The sequence below is a fragment of the Pleurodeles waltl genome, chromosome 6, assembly GCF_031143425.1.
Source record: "Pleurodeles waltl isolate 20211129_DDA chromosome 6, aPleWal1.hap1.20221129, whole genome shotgun sequence".
NCBI lineage: Eukaryota > Metazoa > Chordata > Amphibia > Caudata > Salamandridae > Pleurodeles > Pleurodeles waltl.
The window spans coordinates 746,537,100-746,558,153 of NC_090445.1; the positions used below are offsets into that span (position 1 = coordinate 746,537,100).

The following is a 21,054-nucleotide window of genomic DNA, read 5'->3' on the forward strand; positions in this document are numbered from 1 at the left end:
GGTGGGAGGGCGCATGTGAATCTGCAGCGTCTCATGCCACGAACAGATGTACACTGGGTAAGTGACTTTTTCCGTTCGGTGGCATGTGTAGCTGCAGATACACATGCTGTGCATACACTAATAAGCAGTAATCTCCCCCAAAAGTGGAGGCTTAGCCTGTAAGAGTTGAAGTTGTCTGAAATAATGTTCTTAATACAGCCTGTCCTACTGTGGCTTGTTGTGTTGTTAACACATCTACACAGTAATGCTTTGTGAATGTATGAGGCGTAGACCAGGGAGCTGCCTTACAAATTTCTGTCATAGGTATATTCCCCAGAAAAGCCATTGTGGCACCCTTTTTCCTAGTGGAATGCACTCTTGGTGTAATAGGTAGATCTCTCTTTGCTTTAATATAGCAAGTTTGAATACATTTAACTATCCATCTGGCAATGCCTTGTTTGGATATAGGATTACCTGCATGAGGTTTTTGGAAGGCTACGAACAATTGTTTTGTTTTACTAAATTGTTTTGTTCTGTCAATGTAATACATTAGTGCTCTTTTTATGTCTAATGTATGTAAGGCTCTTTCGGCTACTGAGTCTGGTTGTGAAAAGAAGACTGGGAGTTCCACTGTTTGGTTTAGGTGGAATGGTGATATGACCTTTGGTAGGAATTTGGGATTTTTTACAGAGAACCACTTTATGTTTATGTATTTGTATAAAGGGTTCTTGTATAGTAAATGCTTGTATCTCACTTACTCTTCTAAGTGATGTGATAGCTATTAGAAAGGCTACTTTCCAAGTTAAGTATTGCATTTCACAAGAGTGCATGGGTTCAAATGGTGGTCCCATGAGTCGTGTTAATACAATATTAAGGTTCCACGAAGGTACTAGTGGTGTTCTCGGGGGTATGATTCTTTTTAATCCCTCCATAAATGCTTTGATGACTGGGATTCTAAAAAGCGATGTTGAATGTGTAATCTGCAAATAGGCAGATATTGCTGTGAGATGTATTTTAATTGAAGAGAATGCTAGCTTAGACTTTTGTAAGTGTAATAAGTAGCTTACAATGTCCTTTGCAGAAGCATGTAGTCGTTGAATTTGATTAGTGTGGCAATAATAAACAAATATTTCCATTTGTTTGCGTAACAATGTCTTGTAGCAGGTTTTCTAGCTTGTTTAATGACCTCCATACATTCTTGTGTAAGGTCTAAGTGTCCAAATTCTAAGACTTCAGGAGCCAGATTGCTAGATTGAGCGATGCTGGATTCGGGTGTCTGATCTGTTGTTTGTGTTGAGTTAACAGATCTGGCCTGTTTGGTAATTTGATGTGAGGTACTACAGATAGGTCCAGCAGTGTTGTGTACCACGGTTGGCGAGCCCAGGTTGGTGCTATGAGTATTAGTTTGAATCTGTTTTGACTTAGTTTGTTTACCAGATAAGGAATGGGTGGGAGAGGGGGAAAAGCGTAAGCAAATATCCCTGAACAACTGATCCCTAACGCATTGCCCTTGGATTGAGCTTGTGGGTACCTGGACGCGAAGTTTTGGCATTTTGCGTTTTCTTTTGTTGCGAATAGGTCTATTTTTGGTGTTCCCCAGCGTAGGAAGTAATCCTGTAGGATCTGGGGATGAATTTCCCATTTGTGTGTTTGCTGGTGATCTCGACTGAGATTGTCGGCCAACTGGCTCTGAATGCCTGGGATATATTGTGCTATTAGGCAAATGTGATTGTGAATTGCCCAATGCTAATTTTTTTGGGCTAAGAGACACAGTTGTGACGAGTGTGTCCCTCCTTGTTTGTTGAGATAATACATTGTTGTCATGTTGTCGGTTTTAACAAGAATGTGTTTGTGGGCTATTAGTAGTTGAAATGCTTTTAATGCCAGAAACACTGCCAACAGTTCTAAATGATTTATGTGGAGTTGTTGTTGTTGATTGTCCCATTGTCCCTGTATGCTGTGCTTGTTGAGGTGTGCTCCCCACCCCATCATGGAAGCATCTGTTGTGATCACATCTTGAGGCACTGGGTCCTGGAATGGCCGCCCTTGGTTTAAATTTATAGGGTTCCACCATTGAAGCGAGAAGTGTGTCTGGCGGTCTATCAACACTAGATCTTGGAGTTGACCCTGTGCTTGTGTCCATTGTTTTGCTAAGCACTGTTGTAAGGGCCGCATGTGTAATCTCGCGTTTGGGACAATGGCTATGTATGAAGACATCATGCCTAGAAGTTTCATTACAAACCTTACTGTGTAGTGTTGGTTTGGCTGTATGCTTGATGTTATATTTTGGAACGCTTGGACCCTTTGTGGACTTGGAGTGGCAATCGCTTTTTGTGTGTTTTGCTCCCGGGTATTGTTGTATTTGGGATGGCTGCAGATGTGATTTCTGGTAATTTATAGAAAACCCTAGTTTGTGTAGAGTTTCTATAACGTATTGTGTGTGAAGAAGACACTGTTGTTGAGTGCTGGTTTTTATTAGCCAGTCGTCTAAGTATGGGAATACGTGCATGTGCTGTCTCCTTATGTGAGCGGCTACTACTGCAAGACATTTCGTGAATACCCTTGGGGCTGTTGTTATCCCGAACTGTAACACTTTGAATTGATAGTGTACTCCGTGTATTACAAACCTTAAGTATTTTCTGTGAGAAGGATGGATGGGTATGTGAAAGTAGGCATCCTTGAGATCTAACGTTGACATGTAGTCCTCCTTTTTTTAGTAAGGGAACCACGTCTTGAAGTGTTACCATGTGGAAGTGATCCGACTTGATGAAGAGATTCAGTGATCTGAGGTCTAATATAGGTCTTAACATTTTGTCCTTTTTTGGAATTAGGAAGTATAGTGAGTAGATGCCTGTTCCTTTCTGATGGTTGGGTACTAGCTCTATTGCTTGTTTTTGTAATAATGCTTGGACCTCTAGTTGTAATAGGTCTAAGTGTTGCTTGGACATATTGTGTGCCCTTGGAGGCACATCTGGCGGGAAATTTGTGAATTCTATGCAATAACCATGTTGGATAATGGCTAGGACCCATGCGTCCGTAGTAATGTGTGCCCAGTTTTGATAGTATGCGGTAAGTCTCCCCCCCACTGGTGTTAAGTATTGGGGTTTTGTGACATTTAAGTCACTGTTTGGTTTGGCTTGTTTTAGGTGTCTGGAACTTTCCCCTTCCTCTTGGGAATTGTCCACCTCTATATGAGCCACAAAACCCTCCCCTCTGGTATTGTGCCTGATAAGTGGGTCTGGTTTGCAAGGTGGAAGGCTCTGGTGTTTGCATTCAAACCCCCCCTCTAAATTGTGGCTTTCTAAATGTGCCTCTGCCCTGTGGGGAGTAGAGCTCGCCCATGGCTTTGGCCGTGTCCTTCTTTAATTTTCCAATTGCTGTGTCCACTTCCGGCCCAAACAATTGTTCCTGGTTAAAAGGCATGTTCAACACTGCTTGTTGGATTTCTGGCTTCAATCCAGAGCTTCGTAACCATGCATGGCTGCGAATGGTTACCGCAGTGTTCACCGTTCATGCTGCCGTGTCTGCCAAGTCTAATGCGGACCTTATTTGGTTGTTGGATATTGCTTGTCCTTCTTCCACAACCTGCTGGGCACGTTTCTGGTGTTCTTTGGGCAAGTGTTGTATAATGTGTTGCATCTCGTCCCATTGTGCCCTGTCATAGCGAGCAAGTAGGGCTTGTGAGTTTGCGATCCGCCATTGATTGGCTGCCTGTGCTGCCACTCGTTTGCCCGCTGCATCAAACTTCCTACTCTCTTTGTCAGGCGGTGGAGCGTCTCCTGACGATTGAGAGTTTGCCCTCTTTCTTGCTGCTCCTACAACCACCGAGTCTGGTGTAAGTTGCTGTGTTATAAACACAGGATCCGTTGGGGGAGGCTTGTATTTTTTCTCCACCCTAGGCGTGATAGCCCTTCCTTTGACTGGCTCCTGGAATACCTGTTTTGCATGTTTGAGCATGCCCGGGAGCATTGGCAGACTTTGATAGGAAGTGTGGGTGAATGCCAAGGTTTCAAAGAGGAAATCGTCCTCTATTGGCTCAGAGTGCATTGCTACATTGTGGAACGTAGCTGCCCTTGATAGTACCTGCGTATATGCAGTACTGTCCTCTGGAGGTGACGGCTTTGTTGGGTAACATTCAGGACTGTTATCTGATACTGGTGCATCATACATGTCCCATGCATCAGGATCATCCTGCATCATTCCTGTATGCGTAGGTGAATGCATAGGAGGTGTTCCCACCGGAGACAACTGTGGTGAGTGCAGTGGTGAAGGTTGTGGCGAAAAACTTGGTGGTGGTGTTTTTTCTCTGGCCACCTTCGCCTTTGGCTGCATTTCTGACTCTTGAAATGGCAGTTTTCTTTTTGTTTTAATTGGAGGAAGAGTTTGTATTTTTCCAGTCTCTTTCTGGATATGCAACCTCCTTTGCGTATGGTCTCGCTCAACCATACTTATTTCCTGCTCAAATCTGTTCTTTTCATGCATTTGGCTGGAAAGTCCTTGCTCTTCTGTGTAAGAGCTTCCTTTCGGCTCCGAAGCTGCTTTTTTCGGTACCGATGTTTCCGATAAACTCTTTTTCGGTTCCGACGTTATTTTTCTCACCTTGGGTGAGTCGAATTCTCGGTGTCGAGATCGTTTGGTGCCGGAATCTCATCCGGAGTCGGAAGTCTTCGGCAAATCTCTGGCCTTTTTCGGTGCCAATGTTTGGTCACCTTCTTTTCGATGGGTTAAGCCATGGCCTGCTGGCGGTGGCGTCCCCTTGGCCTTAACGATCTTTGTGTGAGTTTTGGACCTGGCAGTTTTACTCACTGTTTTCTGCATCGCCGTGGTTCACTCACTTTCGGAATCGTCAGAGTCCGTCCCCTGGATGGAAATTCTTTCCTCCTCCTCGGCGTCGAGTGGTTCTCTCGGTGTCGACGCCATTTATAGTCTTCTCGTTCGTCGATCACGAAGGGTCTTTTTTGATCGAAACGCTCGACAGGCCTCACAAGTATCCTCCCTGTGTTCTGGTGATAAACACAGATTACAGACCAGGTGTTGGTCTGTATAAGGATACTTCGAGTGGCACTTCGGACAGAAGCGGAAGGGGGTCCAATCCATTAGTCTTCGTCGATGGATGCGTTCGGGCCGACCAGGCCCCGCTGAAGATTGGAAGCCCCGAAGGGCCGCCGGAGCGCCTCTACGATCGGTGCCGATACGATAACACTAACCCGGTACCGAGCGATAACAATACTGTTGAATTCTCGATATTTAGCTAACTTTCCCGATTCGAAATACGGAGCGAAGAGGAACACATCCGAACCCGATGGCGGAAAGAAAACAATCTAAGATGGAGTCGACGCCTATGCACAATGGAGCCGAAAGGGAGGAGTCCCTCGGTCTCGTGACTCGAAAAGACTTCTTCGAAGAAAAACAACTTGTAACACTCCGAGCCCAACACTAGATGGCAGGATAACGCACAGCATGTGTATCTGCAGCTACACATGCCACCGAACATATATATATACTAGTAAACTGACTGATGAGTGGTCTGCTTCTCTGAGGAATGACTAAGCATACCCAGCATTCTCAAATAACCGGCTCATCCCTTATTATTGCACCCCACCCACTTTTAGCTTTAAGAGGGTACTCATATCCACAGCTCTCTACACATTTTTCAGTTTACCCCTGGGCTATATATGCAGTCTATTTACCTCTATACCCCAAAATAAAATAAAAAGTGCACTGGATGAACGTGTTGCATGAAAATGTAGAAATTATGCTTCTCTGTTTTAAGGACAAACATGGCATTTGTAGTTTGAAGCTGGATACAGTAACAATGCATTTGTATATATTTTTACAAGGAGGTATAAGATTGTGTGGCACCTGCTAAAAGACGTGGTATTTTATTTGAAGGAACAGCATCTTTTTTGCTACGGCACAGAAATGATTGAATTATTTACTTTAAAGATATATGAAGACCATTTTGCAGTTTCTTGAGAAACAAGAAAGAACCATAGCTTTACTTTTCATACCTACCCACACTCTAATCTAACCATCATCAACTAATAGAAAAGGTGAGGATATCACATCACGTGCTTAAGAGTGACAGCCAATCAGGAAGCCCTTGGCAAAGGATATAATCTAAAAGGGAAGGATTGCTTGGATCCCCACGTCAGTCATGTACGGTGGCTGCATTTGTGGGTAAGGAGGTGATCACTTACTTTAACACCATCTGGAAGGAGCTGTAGTTAAAGGTATATCCACCGATCACCCACATGAACTTCCCATGCATCACCGCCTTGTGGGAGGCTCTGCCCACCGAAGGGCTGAATGGCTTCACGTTTGGAAGCGTCCAGTAGGACTCGGTGGAGGGCACATGCAGCGAGCAGTCAGGACCTGTAATTAAGAGACACAAGCATGAACTGAATGAAAATGGTGAGCTGTGTAACCATAAACACTCTTGTCAAATTATGCTAACAAATGCAGAAGATATGACAGAGATCCCAATCACTAAATGTCACATTTCCTTAACTGATTAACACAAAAAATCAATTAATCTGTCAAACGTACAAAGTACACTACAGATTTCAAAGCCAGCACACTGGCTTTCTTTCAGTTGTTTTTCTGTTGTTATTACTCATTTGTATAAAGAATTATATTTTATTTGGTTTTTTTTATTGATGTCAACATATTACATCAAATGGCAAAGTTGACAAGGCTTAATTCTGTGACACCACAGAAAGCATACTTGTTTATACAGAACAAATCATTTTCTAGCAAAAGGAAACACAAAAGTATTGAAAAGATGAAAAAATACAAAAACCTGCAGAGCAAGATAAGGCTGTGGTGGCTAATCGTGTAATTGGCATTAAAATACTGTCACAAAGCATGGAGTGACAATTGGTCAACAATCCCATCAATAAATATTTAGCCCTGAATGGCAGAAGTCCACAACTGAAAGAACAGCCTTCCCCCCGGATGATGGTTTTCTGTTAAGAGGTATTGAGCACGCCTGGCCTCTGTGACCCATTGCTGTTAGTCTTCTTGGGATTGGTTTAAAGAAACAGACGTTTCAGTTCTCTGTAAACCGGTGCTCGGCGAATTCCTTACCTACTGGCTCGATGAGACCTACAAATTTGTATATAGAATTTAGGCTAAATCCTTCATTTGTTCAAAACAAATCTAAGCACATAAATCTCAGCTGAAAAATCAGATTATGTGCCTGGTGTAGAGTATGGAGTTTTTCACTCTGCCAATTGGGGCGGTGTAGGATATTATGTGCACCACCCATACAGACAGGTGACGGCCATATTTAGAAATTACCGTCAGCCCTGTGGTAATAAATTTTCAAAGGAACCACCATCAGTGTGACTCTTGTGAAAACATTGAAAGATTGGTGAGCCCCCCCTCCAAATTTAAGGCAAATGCTCACCAATTACAAAAACAAACTCCCAAGGCCATGGTTTTTTTTTGAAAAACAAATTACTAATGATCCAGACAACCTAGGAGTTTTCTCCCGGACTATAGGGGGGGTCAAGAGAATGTTTCTTCTATTGGGACTTGCAGATTTTTCCCTTGTGGTCGCAAACAGGAAAACAGAAAATCACATTGCCTGCTCTGAATAGGTGGGTTGCAGGGGGGTGGATATAATGTTCATAAACCACCAGCCCCTACTTCATTAGGCCACTGGTCTAGGCTGCTCTTATAAAATGTTTTTGCATGCATTCACAAAGGGGAAGGGGTCCTGCCTACTTGAAGTAGGTAGTAAAATAGGAATGTTTTGCAACCGCACTTCGGTCACAAAACATTCCGACATATCGCTGCAATTTGGTATTAAGAAGGGACACCCTTGACATGCCCCTTCCTAATCCCAAATCCGTATGTAGTCGCAATTCCAAGTTACTGAATTGCAAATTGGAATTCATACATACCAAAATGCATTTTTGGGATCGCAAACGGCCCGGTTGGGCCGTTTGCAATTGCAGAAATGCGTGATACATCTGGCCCTTGGTTTTTAAGGGTGTAGGAATACCACATCATTGCATGTTTCGCCCATCAGAATAAATAAAGCATAGCAGTAAAACCAGCGATTTCATCTGATTTCTGCAGGTTTTCCCTCATTCTGAGCACTTTTTCCTGCATAAATCTTATTTGTGAAATGTCTATGGAGGAAATTTCGAAAGTGTGGGTTGTCCCCCAAACCTCGTAATCCCAATTTGTCTGAAAACGTTTCAGGTACAATCAGTATTTTCAGAAACCCATGTAATGAAAACCCTTGGTATAAGGGCCGGTATGTCTGAAAGTGCCCAGCTTTCTCTTCTTTTCTGGGGGTGGGGTGACAGCAGTTCTATCACAGAATATTGCAAAATGATAGATTATGAACCTGCCCTGTTACTGTATGCATCTACTTGCTATGAAGAAAGAAGATTCTGTTTAGCCAGACAGGAGAGTGCTGATAAGGTCAAAAACAAGCACAGAAACTTAAGAATAAGAGTGAAAGAGATGCAATATTGATGAAACTGATGGATAATGGCGCACTTCTGGAAGTGTCTCTGATGCGCGTGTGCCAGTATGGTGTCTTTACAAGAAAATGCCAAACTTTCAGAAATGCACCTAAGTCACAAGGCAGTGTTGACTTTCTTGCATTCACAATCCACAGAAGTCCATCTTGCATAGTGTGTAGTCGAAGAACAATTTCAAACTACTGAAGGAGAGCTGATCCTCACTCCTTTACTTCACAACTGCTAGCGCGGTACCTGAAGGCCCTCTTGTGCCCTTCCAGTCTGTTTCCACTGCTACTTTCTGGCTATAGTGTTCCTGCTGCTTTGGTGACTCAACCTACTCTGTTTTCTGCTTCAGAATAATATTCCTTTTAAGTTCCCTTCTTTCAGTTTCACTACTCTTCCTGTCCTGTGCATTGGTTGCTCACCATGTATGGATCTCCAGATGTCTTCTCCGGACCGATCCAGAGGTCAGCCTCCATCCAAGTCCACCTAATAGTATCCATTCTAGTCCAATTAACTCCAGAGTTTGCCAGACCAGTCCTTCATCCTCAGTCATCTTCTGGAGATCACCTTATTATGGACTTCAGTCTAGGAGGTGCTGATCAGTACACTCTCCAAATACCAGTGTCCGTCTATTGGCATTTCTGGATTAACTCATCAGGGCTGCTACTCACCTTGTCTATCCTTAGAGATACTTTGTGTACTATCCTTTATTTCTGTAACTTTTGGGGTAAAGCATTGTGCATCCTAAACAAAAGAGACTGGAATTTTATTAAGGAAACAACTATACCTTTAGCTGCCTCCTTTCTGTTGGAGTGCACACAATTACTGTGGGCAGTAAGAAAGCAAGGAGAATTTTTGCAGAATCGTGCACATACCTCCCTGAATATTTGCTTGGGGCACACTCTTGCAGGAGCTGCCCGTATATCTGTCTCCTGATTTCCAGAACAGGGATGCGTTCATGGTAAAGATCTGTTTGTAGATGGTCACAGATGACTTCAATTTTGATAACCTTTGTGCAGGAGCAGCCCAGGGTCCTGCAGCGCTCCTGGTGGTCACGAGGAGAGGCAGGGCAAGACACAGACCAGGATGTGCACGATCCCATCCCCCAGAGGGTACCGCCAGTCTCTGCTATAGAAGGCAGAGGGATACATGAGGTGAGAGAGAACTCTGCCAACAGCACAATTACAAGTATAGTTGTCTAGAAAAGCTGGACGTTGCTGCCTAAGAAATATAAATACAAGACTTTCCGAAAATAGTTTGAACTTGAGGAATCCCCACAACATTTTACAATACAAAATCAATCAAGGGAAGCCAGGATATCAATTGCTACCCCTGACTTGCCCTTTGGTACTCCTGGCATGGTCTTGCTATGCCTGGTCTCGAACGTCATGAAAGAAGCAGGATCAACACAATTCAGAGAAGGCAGAAAGAAAGCCCTCTTACCTCTGTAGTTTCCTGCTTTTGCCCCTGCCCTAGACCCTCAGTAGCAAGTAACAGGCTGCTGAGGAGTTTAGGATAAGAACAAGGGACAAATGCTGTGATGTCCTCATGGAGCAAAAGGTGAGAGACCTCATTTACGCTACCCGTGGCATTGTGGTGCTTTGACCAGTGCTTAATTTGAGCCAGTGGTTTTCAGTGGGGGCTACCAGCACTTATTTTTGAGGGCCGGCACTCATTTTTCTGCATCAGACATTTACTGTGAGCAAAACACACATATGGGAAAGACAGAGGAAGAGATCAACAAATAAGTGTCATAAAGGGAGAAAGCAGAAAGCTGCAGGGGTGAGCTGAAGGGGCAGGAAGTGACTGTAAATGGATTAAAAAGGCCCAAAATGGCTTTATATGCCTCTATATTCTGTGCTCCCACATTGAATTGCAGCAGTCGCATGTTTCAAAGGAGAGCTTTTTGCACCAGCACTTTTTTATTTACAAATTAAGCACTGGCTTTAACACGCAGACAGAGGCAGCCCCTCCACTATGGCAAAGGAGCATCACCCCTCCTCCCCCGCAGGCAGCTGCAAAACTTGACAACTAAAACGATAATAAACCATGTTTATTATTGCTTTATTTTTCTAGGGGGCAGGGCCATGGCGGATTACTGGCACAAGGGGGAGTGGTGTGCACTGTTGTCAGTGGGTATGTGGGTTTGGCCGGCCATCTCAGGATGGCCAAACTGCCATGCACAGTAAGCTGTCGCCAACCCGAGCTGCATTGCAGGTATGAAGACAGCAGGCACAGGATCCCAAGTCTGTCTTGGATTGCGGGCGCTCAGGCCAATCTTGACTCTGCTCTCATGCTGCCAGAAGCATGAGAGTAGCATTCGGATTGGCCGCAGGGCAGTCTGGGCGCCTGTGAATGCAGTAAGTGAAGCCAGAAGATCGGTGATGCAGCGGCAATAAGCATGTTTTTTTGGGGGGGTGGGGGGTGTATTTTTGTTGTGTTTTTGTGGCCAACCCCCCACTTTGGCCTGACACCAGCTGTGACTGCACGCAAGGAGTTAACAGGAAACTGCTCCATAGTAAAGAGGCTGGGATCAGCATAGTATTTTGGAAAAGGAGGCTGTCCAAACAGACTCTGATTCAGCGTCTTAGTGCTAGGGAAGGGCCTTGCTCTGAAGCAGGGAACGGATGTAGCAAAGAAGCCAGTGTCAGAAAGGGTCCTCGTAGTGAGACTTGGAGGAGGGAGCTGAAGTTAAAGAGACTGGCAGAATTAAACAGTAGTGTAAATAAAATATAGTGTATTTAAATATGTGGACTTTGGGCTTGAATTAGAAAGGCAGCACTACGGGGAAGTCTTGTACCATCTGACAATTAGAGAACATCGGTATTGGGGAGTCCTTTATAATCTGACAAACAGAACGTGTCGGCAGGGAGATGTCGTGTACCATCTGACAATTAGAAGGCATCAGTATAGGGGTGTCTTGTATTAAACGATAATTGGAAAGGCAGCAGCCCTGGGGTGTCTTGCACCATCTGACATTCAGAGAGGCAGGAGTACAGGGGCATCACTTACTACCTGACAATCAGAAAGCCAGCAATGTTGGGGTGTCTTGTACCATATGACGATCAGACAGCATCAGCACAGCGGTGTCCTGTACCATAGACGATCAAAGAATAAAAGTATTAGGGTTGTTTTATACCATGTGACAATTAGAAATCTTCAGTATAGGGGTGTCTTAAACCATCTGAAGATCAGAAAGCATCATCAAAGGGGTGTTTTTGAACCATCTGACAATCAAAGAGAATCTGTAAAGTGTTGTCTATGACACGACAATCGGAAGGCTTGAGTAAAGGGGTGTCTCGAGGATGGCATCGGTAGTGGGTGGGTGTTTTGTACCATCTGGCAATCAAAGTCAGCAGCACAGGGGTATATTCATCATGTCACCGATAAACAAAAGAGTTGGCACAGGGATGTCCATCTTACACCTCACTTACAGCTAATCACAAGTCCACTCCAGAGCATGCTGTCACACTCCTGTTAAACACAAAGTATTTATTTTTGTGCAGTAAGCATATATTCATTATCAATTCAAACCCACCAAGTCACAGCGATCAAGTAAGGCATCAATATATACAAAACGTTACAAAATTCAAGCAAATTGATGGTGTAAGCCTGGGGGTGGGTTTTTGTGTTTTCATATTCAAAATGAAAATCTAATTTAAAAATAAATTCAAATAAACAGGTAGAAGCTTACTTTGCTGAACGGAGCATAAATTAAATAATTCCAAGAGACCACATTGTTTCTTTGGTATACATTTATTTACTGAGAGTGTTCTGGCAAATGAATAGATCATATTTTAGTGTACAGCGACCTCTTGTGTCAAATAAACAGAATCCAATCCATCCTACCTCCTTTCGACACGTTTGCTCAGATCAAGGAAATCCATAGTAGAGCTGCTGCCAGGAACACTTACAGGAAATGCATACATTTAAATATTGACATTTTATAGGTGACCTGATTAGACGGTCAATATATACCCTGACCGACCTGGAAGCAAACCGGCAGAGATTAGCTCCGGGGTCAATGGCTTGCTGATGTTTTTTAAGTTGCACAAGTTGCAACTTTAGGTCTTCTCAGAGATTTCATCGCCTAGAACTTGACACGGTGTAAGGACCCTCGCACGATCTCTCTTCCTCGCTACCTCCCCTTGGTGCTCAGATTGAACTGAGGCACGCTCTGCTTCTTGGGGTCCCACCAGGAGGAGAGCTGCGCTTCTAATACTGCGGAGAGCGACTGGATGCCATCTTCCCAAGGCCTCGGGGTGGGACTGTGTGTACAACTGGCGGTCCTCAACATTTTGAACAGGTGCAGCACGAAGCCTGTGACTGGATAGCCCCAGGTGCGTTTGCATCCAAAACCTTATTGATGAGGTTGGCACCTGTTTGCCTGTCTACAGCAAATGTACTCATGCTGTGGCCGGGCTGCTCCACATAACAGTAATCTACTGGGTGAAGGCTGTGTCTCAAAACAAGGAACACCAAAGAATAAACAGAGACAGCAGGATTTCACAGACGTGGACTTAGAATATCATCCAAGCAAGAACAGAGTCAGAACTTGCATATTCACTAACTCATCCATCTATACATTCACCACCGTGAAGTAAGCTCCCACTCCAGAGATCTGTCTGTAACCTACATGTCACTGATGCATTATCTGTTCATGTTCTGAGAAAGCTAGCCTGTCTGCGCTGCTGTATCTGGTCTGTGGGAAATGGAACATTGCGCAGATTGCCTTTTGCGAGAGCGGGAAGCTTGCTTTGCTACTGCCATACTGTCCCTCTTCTATGAGGAAGTAAAGCTTGCACTGCTGCTGCCCAATTTGTAGCCCACCTGTGATGGGAAAAACTGTGGGCTGAGGCTACCCTGGCTGTACCCGTCTTCTGAAGGAAGGAAGCTTGCACTGTGTCTGCTCAAGGTGTACCTTATCTATGAAGAGGCGTGCCTGCATGCACTTGCATTACATGCCTAGCTCAGTCAGACGCTTTTGTTGGACTCTGGGCAACAACTAAGTGCAAGTAACTGACCTAGAGACCCTGGTTTCAGTCACAGTCTCCCAACTCGCCCAAACTGTGTGATCCTAGGCAATTTCTTTTCTTACCTCTGCCTCTTTTTCTGTGATCATCTCATTTCAGAGGACCTTGAAATAATTCAGTTTAGAATGTGCACTGCATAAAAACCTCTCTTGTATATGTTTTAATAGACCATAATGTTGTTCCATCTATAACAACAATAAAGGCCTTGTGCAAGAGGCATAAGACAACTAATTTGCCGCGTGGATCACTAATAAAATTGTCACCAGGGAGGAAGGGGGAAAGAGTGCCATACCCATCCAGGATCTGAATTGCACAATGTATAATCAGGAAACTTGGTTTCAATCCTGGTTTCCTAGGGAAAGAATGCCACACCAATTCACAATCTGAATTGCATAATGTCTAATGAGGAAAACAAGCATGACCAAACAATGTGACCCTAGGCAATTACCTTCCTTCACTATGCCTCATTTTCAATGATCACCACATCTGAAGGGACTTTGCAATAATTCAATTCAGGATGCACCCTGCACAAAAACCTCTCTTCCATAATGTTGCCAAATCTGTTATCTTCACCCTCAACGGCGCTGCTTTCCCAAACAGGGTTCAACACAGACAGGGCCATGAAGAATGAAGGGACCACACCATAACTGCATCACTACTACTGCCCTTTTGCTACTGGTAGTGAAGATGGAGATGCTTTGGTGTTGGGCATGTGGATTGTGGTTTGAAGGCCTATGCACTTATGCTACCCACACCCAGGCTGGTGTAAGCGTAGCTGGCCAGCATGGGCATAACCTGGTTCATAGTGCAGGCTATGATTTTGCCCTGTGAAACATGCTACGCGTATTGACATCCTCACCAATAGTACTTTGCAAATCCGCCTCAAGGAGCGGGCCCTGAAGAAATTTGCCCCATCACATGGTCTTTGAAGCAGGGATTGCTTCACAATATTTGTGAGATACCTGTATTCCTGGTAAGATGCTGGAATCCCAAATGAGCAATATTAGAGCACCAAAATATGTTGCTGGAAAAGAGAAGTAGGTTCTGTTGCTCAACCCTCCTGTTTTAAATCTTGTGGCAGGGAGACACCAGTAAAACATTTTAGCTCATCCTTTTTAGCTCACCCACATACACTTTTAGTATAGGTCTGACCGTTTAACAAAGCAAAGAATTGTGAAAAGCGAAATAAAATGTTTTTTGCTTTCTGCCTTTTTTCCTACAGGCAAACATGGGTTAAACAGCGTAGTTGGTGAGAAGGCAGAGGTAACCATTCAGATACAAATGTTAGCATCTCACTCCTACAGGGTTCACATTAGCAGTCACTGGTCCGCAAAACAAAAGACATTATTTACCAGGGTAATGTGAGAATCAGCAGTTAGACTTGTCAAAAGACAAAGAGAAGGGAAAAATAATGACCTATGACCCCTATTGCAAGGCAAATACTCAGCCTTCAAGTTGGTGCAATTGAGGTAGCACACTTATTCTACTACTGTGAAGCGCCCTGCATTGAACAAGTGAGGAACTCACTGCAGGTGCTGCCCCGCGAGGACCACCTCTTGTGTGCACTGAGAAAAGAACCAAATTAATATATGGGTGCAGTGACAGCTCCCCGTCTATTTTGATTTGTTACGTAATTCAGAAATAAAAGCGGCCACATCTGCATTTATTCATACATGTGGCTTAATCTTTCCCCATATAATCGAACCTCTCTTAACTTTACGAGGACTACTGCGCAGCGGCATCTGCCGCAAATCTGAAGGAGTGGGGTGAGGGGGGCGATCGGAGTCCTGTTGCCTCAATGTCGTGTCCCAGCATTCCCTAGGACACCAGCACAGGCTCCCCAGCAGTCCTGGGGCTGCTTCCATGCTACACCTAGTATGAAAGCAGCACCAGGATTGGGCTGAGCGGCTCGGACTGCTGCTTAGACACAACACTGGGGTCTGTGCAGTTTTTCCAGCCCAGCTGTAAAACACAGGTAGGCTGGAGAAACCTAAGTGCGCATGTGTGTTTGGCCAGCCTCAGACGGCCAGCGAAAACACATGCGCACTTAGGTGCACACTCTTCTCTCCCCCCCCACACCCCCCCACGGTCCAGCCCCGCCCCTCCCTGCACTGCAGAAAAATAAAACGACTATCGTTTTATTTTTCTACTGCTGGCTCAGAACTGCCCCTGCTACCACTGTGTCTTGTCAACTGAAGTCTCCTGGTTCCCCGCCCGCCTCTCACTGCGAATGGCCCGTCTTTCATTTGTCACTGACTGCAGCCCACAGAACCCTGAGAGTGCTGCATTTTACTGTCTCAGCAGTAGTCGAAATGGGCCATTTTCCTTGCTTGCACCAGGGCTCATGGCAGCCTTGTTACATTAATCTACTTTACATCACAGCCGCATTTGATCAGGTCGCCCACGCGATCATGGTAAGCATCCTCTGACAACGAATGGGGAGTTTTAATTATTACAGAAGGAGCAAATCCCACCTCACTCTTGAATGAGCCTAAAAAATAGTTAAATAAACTAACACATGTTTGTGTTACACTAACGTCCATGGAATGTTTTACCTGGTGGAAATTCTTTGACATTGTTGACAATGGGGGTACTCATAAAACTATTACAGTCATAGCTTTTGAGGGGTACTTATGAAAATCTTTCAGAATCCCATAAAAGCTGGAACTTTGCTTCAAACATAGAAGAAATAAAAGAGGAGCACATTTTTTATCTTTAAGCCTGCCTTTTGCGAGTAGGGCCAAAAGATCACAACCAGAGAGCACCTGCATTCCAATACCGGTACAGGCTCTACAAGGTGTTTCAATTTTGAATCTGATCTCACTGCATCTGCCACCAGGCCACTTAGACCAAATACACTGAACCTAGAGTCATGGGGAGTTTGTCTCGAATGATGCATCAAGGAGAGACTAGTAGCTAGAAAGAAGCTGGGGGACTGCATCTATTTAGCACTGACCTTGCGACCTTACGTCCCTGCCAAAACACAAATCACTTCCAAACCCACTGTATCACCTAATGCATTCATAGGAAGGTCTCAAGCTATCTCAGTGACAAAATACAGCATTACGCACTTGGATGCGCCCTGTGGTCATATGAAAAATAATTTTCCATATCCCTTTTTTGTCAGATTGCACCTTAGTCTGTGTGCTGAAAATATGGGCACGATAGGAGGTTAAGCAGCACCACCAGAAGAAAAATAGGCAAAATGTGGACAAGGGCCCTCGCAGTCTTCAGAAACGGCGTTCAAAAGCACTCGTCTTTGGAGCCAGTTCGGAGAGAGACTGGAGCAGGCCGCTCCCGTGTCGCCGGTGTCAGCCAGAGGCGCGCATGCTAGCGGCCACCCTGGCCCCTGAGACCGCCCGCCTCACAACATAGTTTTTGAAGCCTCCGTGCAGTCACTCTTCCCAGGGTAGAAGCGTCCCGCGATAATACAGAGCAAAGAGCCTCGTCCTACGAGTCTAGATTTCGTGCACTTTAGCTACTTGATACGTACTCTATATGCGGGTTTTACGTTTGTTACTTTCTCGAACGCTGCATAGGAAGCATAATTAAAAAAAATATTTATGAAAATAAAAAATGTGCTTACTATCCTCTGCACAAGTTGCGCCCAATCTCCCCATCAATGTTATTGGTGTGGAAATAACACCTGTTATAATGCAGTAAATATTACTGGTAGGACGCTGGTCACACTCGGTCTTCTGTATTACTCTGTACATTTTTTTTTTTAATCACGTACAAAGTAGTGTTCACGTTAAAAAAAACATACACTGTACTGCACTGTGCATAGTTCTGTGACACCAATGGTCGATATTCTGGGAGACATGGGTGAGCAGTGGCTGGAATGTTACGACTCAATACGTTTTCAAAAATTGCTGCATTAACTAACCACTAGATGGCAGCAGTGCATCTCGATTGCCAGAATCTCACATCTAATGCAATGTTAAACACAGAGGCACAGTCGTATTACCATGTTTCAGTAATACAGTATAAGGAGAGCCACTGGAATTATATGGCAGGGCTGGACGAAATTATGAGGCAAGAAAAGTCAATTTATGGAGTGAAAGTACACTTAATTATGGAACTCGGAGTCCCAGACCTGGAGCTGTATTTCACAGAGGCTCAACTGCTGTGGCCTATGTGCTGGTTGGCGGGAGATGAGACGGCGAACGGTAGAGTGATTCGGCAGACCTAAAGAGCACAGATGTGCTGGAATGGCTGCTTTCACCGGCAGGGCCAACAAAGGGAGCGGGCAGACTCACGCACATGGCCAAACGTGTTTAGCTTTGCTACATGTAACTCAGACACGCACCGACTCCATATGTGGAGCAGCTGTCCCTTTGGTTCTTGCCAGCCATGAAAAATCTACGAGGAGTCCATTACTTTTCACCATGGCGAGAAGCCGGGCTCACCCAACTGGGTGATCTATACAATGATGGTGCTCTGCACTGTTTTCAAGGGCTACAGGAACTCTAAAAGTTCAGAGCGGGCCTTTTTCTTGTGTATACTGCAATTGTGGCGGCAATCAGGGACATTATGACACAAGGCCAAGCCACCTTGGCTTGCAGTGCCTCTTAACATTCAGACTAGGCCGACGTGTGATTTCGGCGCTATATGCGGCATCACTGGTGGGGTGCAAAGGACTTGTAGCTCAGAGTAAGTCCAAGTGGGCTGACTGCCTAGGCACAGAATTGACCACTAAACAGTGGACCACGACCTTGAAGCGAGTGATGTGCGTTTCGCACAATGCCTGTCTACAATTCACGCAATTTAACTACTTACATCAAACTTACCTCACACCACACCGCTTGCACAAAATGTTACCAGCGGTATCTCCAGAATGCCTGCGATGTGGCCATACAAACACCAGGTTAAGGCACATGGTCTGGAACTGCCTACCGCTGATGCACACATGGGTTGAGGTGATGGAACAGATATCAAGAGTGATTGATGTCCAGTTACCACCAGACCCACTCCTTTGTCTCCTAGGGATCACAAAACACATCAAACACACTAGACACTACCTAAAGCTGGTGGATCTAGCACTGGTCCTTTTTAAGCTCTTAATGACCATGGCCTGGAAGGCCCCTCACCCACGATCAAATGCTGGCTTCAGCCGACTCACAAATGGGCCATAGCAGAGGCAGATGGCATGATACAGGATTGTAGATTGTGACGGGGGTGGAGCCGCAACGATATGAGATACCTATGTTCTCAGATTGTTCAACAGCTTAAATCCGCTCCTCTCACAGGCTGATCAGCTTATACCACTGGGTGACTCAAGCACATTTGTCCCCCCACACATCAACAAGGGACCCTGCGCCCTCCAGAGTGTACTCTGTAAATGTGAGCCCATCCACTCTTCCTCACCCGAATACCCACTTACATACATACATACATATCCTCTGTGTGTGGTATGCTCAGTCCCACAATCCTGGTTAGCTGCACATAGCAGCGCCAGCTTGAGGGTTTCAAGAGTTATTGTTTTGCGTTATTTCATGCTACATATGTTGGCCACTCTTCTACAAAATGGGTGCACTATATTGCTCTGGGTCATCATCCTACAATTTGCTACCTACACCAAGCTGCCTCCTCCATATTGTTGTGTGATCTGCTCTTGAATATTGTCAATGTAGACACACTGGGATGTCCCTGACCATCCACTTAATGAACAGATCTTTTAACAAAGAGATTGTTAAAAAAAAAGCCAACAAAGACATATAAACAGATAAAGTAGCACATTTCATAATTTTGTTATTTTGACACATTTACACTGTCTGGGCAAATGTTTTACCTAATTAGTACTAATTCAACACTCAAGTACAGCAATAAGAACTGGAGATGTGACCAGTGGCCTTGGTAATGGGTCTTCCATTGCACAGCCACACATGCTGCAGCATTTTTATTAACTTTTGAACTGTATGAGCTAGAAAAAAATCATGCTATGCTAATTTTTTGTTTTACCACCCAGGGGTGCCCTATTTTAAGATACTTAATTAACGTTATCAATTTACATGACGGTTTCTTGAACTGAGCACTGTGTGCGTACTGGTCTCCAGCACAGCAGCATTGTGGGTGCCTTCTTTGTCTCATCATTGTCAGCTCCCTGGCGTGCTCCACTTCTCTCCAGGGTTTCTGCTGTGGCATTACCTCATTGTTTTCTTGCACTCCTGGATGACAACCATTACATCATCACGTCACACTGTGTTTCCCACCATTGTTTGGGAAGTATACTTTGCTTTGGAAGAAGCAGTCATTTCTGCTGCACCCATCTTCATGTGAGATGATGTTGAGCACCATTGCGACGCCTATCTGTGAAGGGGTGCATGTCGCCATCTTTGTGTGGGTCACATTGTGTACCTTTGTGTAGAGTCTTGTATTCAAGAAACACTACAGGTTTTTGAACTGTCTTTTAACGGTTCGTTCATCTCACAGACGGGTTGGAAGTCAGATCAACTCCCCAGGAACGTGTTGGGAGTACAGTGAGTGTCTCAGCTTCAAATTTCCGTCTGTGACTGCTACCGGCCTGCCAGACAACCAGCTATCGGACAGTTTTCAGGCCCTTCTACTTCTAGTTGGATACTTCACATTAAAAGTGGATTCTGGATAAATTCTTTCTCATAGGGTTCTTCTCAATGAGGAGGGGTTTTCTTGAGTATTGTATCAAATATTGGTGCATTTGGAGCAGCTACTGAACTCTCTCTTGTGTTTACAGGCTGTGTACACTGCTTTGAAATTCTAATATTGGGGATGACTGTTAGTAGTCGCATTTCCACATATGCATCTTGACGGCGTGGGGCTATTTCTAGTGTTGTGTTGGATATTGGTGCATTTATATAAACTGAATAATGCAGAACGTTACTCCTCTGCAATTGTTCTTGATAAATTCAGGGGAGCTTTCCATTCAATGCAGTAAATGGAAGAAGGTGCTTATTCATTATGCAAGAGTGTAAAACCTCTTTAAGTGTTGAATGCAAAACATTTTAACAGATGCATTGTAAGGACCAGAAGAGCAGAATGTCTGCGCTTCTTCCAGACTTATCCACAGGAGGTGAATGGGTGAAAGATGTTTTTGAAGAAATTAGACTTGCATTTTCTCCCAAGAGTGTCAACTGCATTAGAATGTTAGCATTTTGACAAATGTATGCAAAGGAGTGTTGAAAAGGCATACATAACAGAGTTACAAGAACTTGCTTCGACATGCAATTTTGGGGTCAACAGTGAGGAACTCTGAGAGATCAGCTAATGTGAAGGGGTCGAATTGAGAAAGCTAAGAAGGTCTTTTGGCAAAAGGATAATCCCATCTTTGTCACAGGCAGTGTTTATTGGCAGGTAGTGTGAGCACAGCAAGGCCTGTGCAGAGGAGATAAAAAAGGATAGCAATCTTAGCTCAAAAACATCTGGTGACAATGCTCAAGTAGTGAAAGCAAAGAGAGAAGGAATAGAGCAGATTACGGATACCAAAGAGCAAAACGACACCAAGAGTTTTCAAGAAGTTTGATTTAGATGTGGAGGTCAAGACATTTGCCAAGCAAAAGGACTGTTTAGGATGGAAGGCT

General features: G+C 44.5%; 1 protein-coding gene across 2 annotated transcripts in view; it reads right to left on the reverse strand.

Annotated features, from left to right (window-relative positions):
* The window catches only part of ATRNL1 (attractin like 1), a 2,088,076-nt gene that overhangs the window by 1,721,311 nt on the left and 345,711 nt on the right, over positions 1-21,054 (reverse strand). For both annotated transcript variants that reach the window (XM_069239275.1, XM_069239274.1), the window contains exon 6: positions 6,180-6,354. In XM_069239275.1, the coding sequence (XP_069095376.1) occupies positions 6,180-6,354 (175 nt within the window). The remainder of the gene's footprint in view (positions 1-6,179; positions 6,355-21,054) is intronic.